Raw genomic sequence first — 9692 nt, 5'->3', positions numbered from 1 at the left:
ATGGTAATTTTAATGAATTATTGAAATTACCTCAATTCGAAATCAAGTAATACAAAGGAATAAGCAACTCATGCATACTGTTAAAAGATAAAACCTCGAATATCAACATAAATTAGTTTGAATTATTTCGAAAGACTTTTGCTTCTAATGTTCCACCCGGTTCTTAACACCTAAATTGGGATATTAATTGAGCGTCAAATTTTTTTTTATATTGCAGTTTAATAAGATGTTTATTTATTTTCAGGTGCTTAAAACATTCGTTAAGGAGCCGTTGATTAAGTTTAAGAAAGCTACAGAAGAACTAAAATATCACCAAACTACCCAATACCATCAATTTTCTGTGGAAAAAGCCCTGCATTTTAAACAATCCATGGAGCCTATTCCTGGAAGTTCAGTAAGTCATGTTGGCCTCCTGATAGACGCTAGAAAAGCCTCTATAATAGAGCAAAATTTAAAACGCTTGAAGCCTATAGTAAAAACCGTACTGTTTTGTGCCCATAACAATCTGCCTTTGAGAGGTCATAGGGATGACGGCAATTTGAACAGCAGGGAAGAGCAAGAAAATGCATTAAGAGGAAACCAGGGTGTTTTCAAAAGTCTATTGGCTTTTAGAATTCATGCTGGTGATGAAGATTTGAAAACGCACCTTACCACTTGCAGAAAAAACAGTACACATATCAGCAAAACAATCCAAAACGACATAATCGAATGCATTGGCGATTATATCCGTTCGGAGATTACGAGTAGTATACAAAAAGCCAAATACTTCTCAATAATATGTGATGAAACCACAGATGAAAGTAAGAAGGAGCAGCTTACGTTTTGTGTGCGATATGTCGACATAGACAGTTTCACAACCAGGGAAGATTTCCTTGGATTCGTGGAACTCAAAGCGACAACTGGTTTATCGATTAAATCCGCAATAGACGAAGAACTGACAAAACTGAATTTGTCTTACAAATACCTCTGTGGACAAGGCTACGATGGAGCAAGCAACATGTCTGGGCCATTTAAGGGCGTTCAAGCTCTAATTTCCGAGGAGCAACCCCTCGCCATTTATACTCATTGTTTCAGCCATTCCCTGAATTTGTGCATCACAAAAAGCTGCCAAATTCCTGTTATAAGAAACGTAATGGGAACAGTTGAGACTGTCTCTGTGTTTCTCTCGGCTTCTGCGCACAGAACAAATGCATTAATCGATGTTGTAGAAAAGCAAGACTTTTCGGAAACTAAAAAAAAGAGATTGAAAGCACTTTGCCCTACACGGAGGGTAGAAAGGCATGACAGCCTAATAACATTTAAGGAACTACTTGTTCCTGTTGTGACTGTGCTGGAAAGTTTACATACAACTGCCTCTTCCGAAGCGTCAACAAAAGCATATATGTTAAATGCTTCAATAAAAAGGAGTGAATTTATTGTTGGCGTCGAAATATCAGTGTACTGTCTCAGTTTGACACTGAGGCTAAGTCAGCAGTTGCAAAGCCCGAAGCAGGATTTGTCTTCTGCATTAGCTAATGTGTCTCAAGTTTTGGACACTTTTCGGAGTGTAAGACAAAACGCAGAACTCGAATTTCAAACTATTTACAAAAACTGCCTTGAAATTGCTGAAGAATTGGATCTGGAGTTAGAAATACCCAGATCAGGAAAGCGTAAAAGTGCTCGAGACTGTACACCTCCAGAAAATCCAGAAGTTTATTTCAGACGAACAGTCTTTCTTCCTCTGATAGATCACTTCATTTCCGAGATTGATTGCAGATTTAGCAGAGATTTTCTTGGAGTGCTTCCCCTCGAAGGTCTAATTCCATCGAACTTGTCGAGGTATACTGACAAAAATATTATAACTGCTGCAGAAAAATACAGGAATTTTACAGATGAACTAGGAAGTTTGAGCTTGCTATTAGCAGAAATCAAGATGTGGAGGAATAAATGGCTGCCGATATGCGGTCCTCCTACAACAGCTATCGGGGCACTGAAAGAGCTAGACCCTTCGTTTTTCCCATCTATTGCTGTTCTTCTCCAAATTTTCGCAACAATCCCAGTAACGACTTCAACACCTGAACGTAGTTTTTCTACCTTAAAAAGGATAAAAACCTATTTAAGAAGCACAATGGGAGAAGTACGGTTAAATGGACTTGCTCTAGCAAATGTGGCAAGAGATAGAGATGTATCTGTCGACAAAATAATTGAACTCTTCTGCAAAAGTAAGAAGAGGAGAATGTGCTTGGAAAACTGGGAACATGTCAAATAATGTTTAAAGTATTTTTTTTTTGTTTTAAACTAGAGTAACAAATTAAATCATTTTATTTTCTTACAACTAATGTGCCGACTGTGTTTTTGAAAAATTGTTTCATAATCATTTTAAAAAATAAACTCTTTTGACAATTTTTTAGTGTATTTCATGTTTTACAAGTTAAAAATAAACATATGCTTATTTTAAATAACAAATGTCGTAACATTCTCGTGAAAAGGATGCTGAACGATATTATACTGGACTTTTTTTTTTTTTTTAACAGACCTAAGTTAGCCCCCCCCTTGTCCAAGTTCTAGATCCGCCACTGTAGTTCCAAATTTTATGCCGTGAACAAATAGTCCCAAATAAGTTTACAGTGCTGGCCAAATTATTAGACTAGGACTGTTTTAAAAGCAAATTCTTTATTGATTACATAACTATAGACACATTAACAAACAGTGAAATAATTATCTGATATTTAGTATGCATTCCCTTGTTCTTGATGAGCATTTTAAGTCTTTTTGGCACACTTTTCACAAGGTTTATACCATTTCTTAACTCTTTTTAAAAAAGAGGTAAAAATTGTTAATACTCACTATTATATATACTCACATGCTCACTAATTACCTAAAACTAACTTTAAATATAACAGAACACACTAATAAAAAGAACTAGTGAACTGTTTAAGCTGATTGAGGTTATGTTCCTTTGTAGGTAGATAAACAAAGAACACAAACAAAGCAGACAGTGCTGCCACCTGAGAACATTAAATTATGCTAAAATAACGTAATAATCAGTGAACAGTATGTACTGTACTTTAACAGTACAATAAATAGTATTTTAGTACAAATAGTGTACAAAAAAACAAAGAAATACTTTTTAGTCTAATAATTTGGCCAGCACTGTATGTTTGCTACATGGAGCAATTGTAACTTCATGCAGTTCTAGTCGAGTATCAAGGTTGTATTTAATTTGCTTTGTATGCGAACAGAGTTTACGTGCGAAATCTCTCTAGTATGAAAAATGTTCCTTTATTATTACTTTTATTGTGAACTGCTGCATCTAGTAAGAGAGTAAATACTGTACTTTTTGAAAAAAAATATAAGTGATAAAAAAATACCCATGATATCTTATCAGTTTTCTTTTTCGTGTGGTATTCCACAAATCTATGTAAAAATTGCTATATGTAGTAGTTTATAAGGCTTTAATTTAAAGTTATTACTAATAAGAAACAGGAAGTGAGGATGAAAATAACATTGATGTTTACTACTCTAAATTTTAGAAACAAATTGAAGTGACTTTTTATTTATAAGGGTAATATATCAGAAATGTGGAAATATGTTACAGTTCTATAGGATTTTAGACACGCGCATCGTAGGTACTGCTAATGTCTCACGCAGTCACGGTAGATAGTACGGTAAAAATAGGGGTCCGACCCAAACAAAAAAAAAAAAAAAGCTAAAACTGGTGCAAATTGTTTATTACCCTCACAATAAGAACAGGTAAAAAGTCCCACCTCATTGTGCGTCGGGTTTCGGAATTAGGGGTATCTAAAAATTGCGATTTTTTGTATTTTTCCAGAATTTTTAGAGTAAATTTAAAGTGAGAATATTATGTCGTACTAAATTTAAAAGCACAAAATTAAAGGTGTTTGCCCCCCAAGAGGGATGACATAACCGACCAATGCTACAGAGCCTCCTATCCCCGTAAAACGAAGCAGTGAACCCCGAACCCCCCTCCATGCATTTCATATGGAAATATTATTTTATGCAAAGTTAAAGTTAGAAATCAAGTGTTTCCATCCTCCAAATGCGATGGTGCACTTCTTCTCAAAGCTACAGCACCCCCCCCCCCCCACTCCGCCAAATAAAATAATACCTCAATCCCCCCTCCCCTTCCATTTCAAGTAGAAGTATTATTTCATGCAAATCTAAAATGCATTAAATCAGGACTGTCCACCCCATAAGAACAGTAGTTCACCTCCCAAAACGAACTTATATACTAAAAGATCCCCTCCCCCCTCTGATGGCACACATTTGATTAATTGGTCAAAAAAATAACACTGAACTGTTTTTTGCTTTTAAATGATTTCTCCTAAGCTTGTAACAAAAAATCTTCGTTATCACGATCTTTTTTGGAATGTAGATCCTCAGCAAAATCGTTATTGTTGCAGCTATGTGTAACACAGTTTGTGCACATAATAGAGCACTTCAGTCCACTTTCAGACTTTTCAAACATTTACTACATCCAATGAATCCCTCAGAGGAAGCACAAGATTTGAGGCGCAGAAAGTCTTCTAGAGCAGAAGGCTTGGCTGTTGTAATAGGACGCAGATTATATTTCTGGGGTGCTTTCTCTGTACCTATCAAAAATGACACTAGCTTTCCCATACTTACAAGTGACCTATACACTGCATTGCTGGCATATTTCCTTGAATCTTGCAGATCATTACCAAAAAATATGATCAAGCAGGTATCTTCCATCTATTACATATGAGGCAGTGAGAAGCAAAAGGATGTAAGTGGCAAAATTAAAAATTTGGAAATAACCAGTACAAATGGTAGGTGAACCTTTCCTCTGTCTTGGGGCAAGAGATGATACTAGTAGACCTGGTAGTTGCTGCTATACAGCATGATTAAAAAAAATTAATGAAAGTCAGCGCATAACTCATGCTAGAAGTTTTTAGCAATTTGTTATTCCATCTTTACTGTTCATATCATTCGGTGTAAAAGATGGTTTGGGTTTACACATCTTTACAGATAGTAACTATTCGTAACAGAAGCTAAATACTTTAACTGCTTACCTCCTTTACAAAGAAATGCTACCTAATTGTTTGCCTTCCATATCCTTTAATGTCACTACCCCAACATTAAAAGCCTCGTCACAACTTACCTTATCATCAGCGACCGACCAGTATCAACGAGCAATACCACTACCAACTTGAGTCAATACACATAGTGAGGGAAGAAACTTTTGGTGGCTTTAGAAACGGATTGTGATCTCCAAACTAGGAAACCAAAAGGTGCAAATATTTAGCATTCTACTGTTGAGCTCAGTGCTCTCATCAAGACTTGTTCTATCGTTGAATCACTACAGGTTCTAGACCACCTGAATTTGTCACTTCGTTTGATCGTTGGATAACTGATGTTTTAGCTGATGTTTAATGTGATCAAATTTTTTTTATCGCATAATGTACTCTTTAGTTTCAGATAGTGTTGCAAGTACATGTGCGCATATTTAGCATAATTCACATAACCTGCTGCGTAAAAGAGAGGCAGCTTGGTGTTTGCAAATGAAAACCCCCACCGCCTTAGAGAGTGCAGAATTGCAGCATTGCCTGTCTCACTATTGGCAATTTCGGTTTGTCCCTCCTTACGGCGATGGCAAAAGATTGTGGAAAAGTTGAAGTAAATTATTCAAGCCGTAGAGAAACTTTAGCCAATTTGGACTTTTTTATGCTGCAGAGGAATTTGGTTTTACAGTTTAAAAACCCCAGTCAAAAATAATTTGGTTACTGAGCTCGCTTTGATCTTTTAGAATTATCCTTCTGACATTACTATATCATTGTGTGGCATTCTGTACTTTGGAAAAGTTGAAATCAGGGAAATTCTTTCGTAAACTTAACTGCAATCGTTGATTTTAGAATGCAAATTCAGGGTCCCCCCCCCCCTCAAAAAAGCAATAGCGCACTCCTTAAGGGTGACGGAGTACCCATCCAGAATAAAAGCCCTCAAATAAGAAAGAAATACCCCTTGAAAAACAGCCTTAAAAATTCCAATGACGCAAATCTGCTACATGGATCCCCCTCCCCATTCCCCCACCCCACCCCACCTGTGCACTCTTGTTAATTAGAATTTTTCTCTGCGAGAATTTTATTATTTTACTATTATAGAGTGGTTTCTGCGAGGTTTGAGAATTTTTTTTAAGTAATAGAAATTATTTTTATTTAACTAGAGGATTATTTCGTCCCCCCTTCCACCTAAAACCCGACGTGCAAACCGCTGGGACTTTTTACCCCTTCTTGCTGGAAGGATAAAAAGTAATTTGCAACAGGTTTCACATTTTTTTTTTTTTTTTTTTTTGGGTGTTTAGGTTTGGCCATTGTTTGGCCTAATTTTACTGTACTAATATGTGAACGTCTGGGAGTCACGTTTACAGTTGTATTTACATGGTTTGTTGTTATAAATACCATTCAAAGTTTCATAATGTGATATTTACTAAATATTTACAATATGGTTCGGAAAAAACTATAGAAACTAGATTGTTCGGACCTGTTTTAACCGACACCTCGTTTAACCAAAGTTTACTGAAATTTTATTTATTTTTTTGGAAGAAAACAATATGACTTGATGGTTGTCGGAGGCAGTCAGTTGTACTACATGCCTTAAATATCTATGCTTTACTATAACTTCTTTTTCCTTTTCTCAAACCCGCCAATAAATTTTGAGACCCGAAATAATTCTGTTTTTAAAATACCATTAAATTAAGAAACGCTATAATATTAAAGTAAATAATTGTTCTTTTAAGTAATAAATTTTAATTACGTAATTGTGTTTAACATTAAAAAACAAAACATTTAGTTGACAGTATCATTAACAACGCAATACATTTTAAAATTTTCTGCATTATGTCTTATTAAATTTACATTGCATTTTTCGGCTTATGTGACATTTACTAAAAATATTTGTTTATGATGATATCGTTAAAAAAACCATTTACAGTAGTCGTTTTGTAAACGTGAACATGCTTAAAGATATATTTAAAGATTTGCTGCCTCATGCCAGCTAATTTTTACTTTTTTAGCTCATTTTTTTTTCCGTAGTTTTCTATTTATCAGTTTAGGCTCGATCCTGTTCACTTTGGTTAAACATGCGTCTAAAACAGGGGTCTCCAAACTACGAACCGCGGACCAAACTCGGCTCAGGAACATCTAAAATGAACCCAGTAAATGATTACTAATTATGCTTTATTCTTCTGTGAGAATTTCTTCTTTGTTTTCATTTTGTGAGTTTTTACACACAAAATGATATTTATATTTCACATATTTATATAAATTCAACACCACTCCTTAAAATATTCAGTACCATTATGTGATTCAGCTCCTACATTCTGTGTTAATCTAACATTGGGAAATTTCTTTTTATTTTGTTTCATAAGAAATTAAGAATAGTAAATGGTCCCAATAAAAATACTTTCAAAAATTTAGAAAGCTACCGGAAAAATGTATCAAACAATTTTCCTAAGTCAAATAAAAGATTTAATGAAGTTATACATTTTTTTTTCTCTCTGACAGATAACAAATATAGTTTTTGCGAATAACTCATAAGTAGGAACATGTTAATGGATGAAATTTGTAGCTACGGAAATATATCACTTTGGAGAAATTTTTTAAGTAACTTTGATTATTTAATGTTTTAATCCATTGATTCATGAACATTAATTCATGTGCTAAGATAAACAATATTTTAAGTTCCTTGTTGATTAATCTGAGATATAACGGATAAAAACGGATAATTCAATGTCGAAATGGAAAATTAATTTTTAATTCTAGGAATGCTTCGACAGCGCTTTTGGTTAAAAGTGTAGTTATTACACACTGCAAACAGTTATTATAATGCAAAAAATTCTAAATTAAAGCGTGTGATAGTCTATCTTTATTTCGGTATTGTCCGCCAAATTTCAAGAAATTTTTAAAAATTGCCCTTTGACTAAAAAGTTTGGAAAACCCCTGGTCTAGACAAATAAATATTTCCTTAAATACCAGATTGAATGCTCAATATTTTAGCAACCCTGCATAATTTTTTGGTAAATCATTAAGATGATTCTAAACTACCCTATCTGCGTGGATTCTTAGTTAACAATACCTAATTAAGTTTTTTTAATTCCTAACTACACACGTTGCATTACATAAGTTATTTCGTGAAAAAGTTAACATTTGCTGGTTTTGTTGATGCATTTCTCCTTTTTTTTCATTGCTGCTTAATATATTCGTAGTATCACCAAACATGATTATTTATTATACTGCCGTGGTCAGGTAAAAGGCCGTAACTGCAAATTTTCATTTTAGTTTTTATTTACCTTTTTTTTGCGCGTTTGCCATGAATTGTACGTTAGCGAAATTGTATAAGTTTGCTTATGTGGCAGCCGCTGAAAACGAGCTGATGTGTGCATCACATGACTTCCTTTTACTCGTAGTTTACTCGCTAAATATCAAATCAAAACAAATTTAAAAAAAAAAAGTCAAATTTTTTCGCCAAGTTGGTGACAAAACTTGGCGACCAAAAGACTTCCGATATATCGCCAAGTGTCCGCCAAATTATAACACCACTTGAGTTTACATCGAAATTAAAAATGGTTCCGCCCCCCCAAAAAAGGGGGCAAAAGACCCCTTTATAAACACCCGAATGCAACCAAGAGGGGAGTTGCACAACCAGACCCCAGTAGGAGTCTAAAACCACTTACCGGGACTTACCGTTCTTGAGTAACGCGACAGACATACGCACATACATGCATACATACATACATACGTACATTCAGACGTCACGAGAAAATTCGTTGTAATTAACTCGGGAATCATCATTTTGGATATTTCGCGTGTCTGTACTTTCTGAGGCACTTATCCACGTGCAGTCGAGTCGAAAAAAGAAACTCAATATTCATTCAGGGTTGAGTAAAATGGAAATTAAGGTCGGTTTTTGAGTGAAATTTTTTTCGCAAATACAATACTTCCTTTTTTGTAAACGAAAGTAAAAACAAAAGAGCGAAAAAAAAGTCGAAATCCAAACTTTCCCTATTGTTAGTATTAAATTAAAAACGTGTTTCTTCAAATATCTTGAAAATTTATTTCTGCAAATACTTCCGTTTACTTTCTCACGGCAGTATGCTACATGGACATGATGATTTACTCTAATGAAATGATTACGAATATTAAGCAAATGATGGGCGTAAATAATTCCAAATTATTAACATCACCATAGTAGGAAAAGATAAGAGCATTATTTTATACCTATTATTTTAATCAACAAGATTAGCAATATTAAAAATTAATTAACTTTATCTCCGGAAATTATGGATTATTTGCTGCAGGGAAGGCCCCTCCCATAACGCTATCATATTTCGCCTAAGCTATTAGACAGAATACTGTCCGGCATTGATTATTTAAGCCCGGGTTGTGCAGAAACGCAATTAAAGCTAAATTATATCTCCGCCTCCAACAAAGTCGGTAATGCGCTTTGATGAGATTGTTATAACGTGGGTTCCCTAATCGAGAATTTTGACGCTCCGGGCAATATTTTGTCCCGCTTAGAGATTGAGCACTTTTATTTACTCCATAAAATTGTGGTATGCGTGGAACAAAGTTTCAGTTGTTATGGGAACAAACTAAGGCGGAGTGGACACTTAAATTCGCCGTTCTATGTTTTATTTATAAATATATATTGAGCTTTAAATTTTTATCCATTAT

General features: G+C 34.6%; 1 protein-coding gene across 1 annotated transcript; it reads left to right on the top strand.

Moving 5' to 3' along the window:
• Positions 1-370: 370 nt before the first annotated feature.
• LOC129216461 (52 kDa repressor of the inhibitor of the protein kinase-like) lies at positions 371-2248 on the top strand. The gene has a single exon (XM_054850674.1). It carries the CDS (start codon positions 371-373, stop codon positions 2246-2248), a length of 1878 nt encoding a protein of 625 aa, XP_054706649.1.
• The last annotated feature ends 7444 nt before the right edge of the window (positions 2249-9692 follow it).

The sequence above is a fragment of the Uloborus diversus genome, chromosome 2 (assembly GCF_026930045.1).
Source record: "Uloborus diversus isolate 005 chromosome 2, Udiv.v.3.1, whole genome shotgun sequence".
Lineage (NCBI taxonomy): Eukaryota > Metazoa > Arthropoda > Arachnida > Araneae > Uloboridae > Uloborus > Uloborus diversus.
This window is presented reverse-complemented; position numbering and strand designations above follow the sequence as displayed.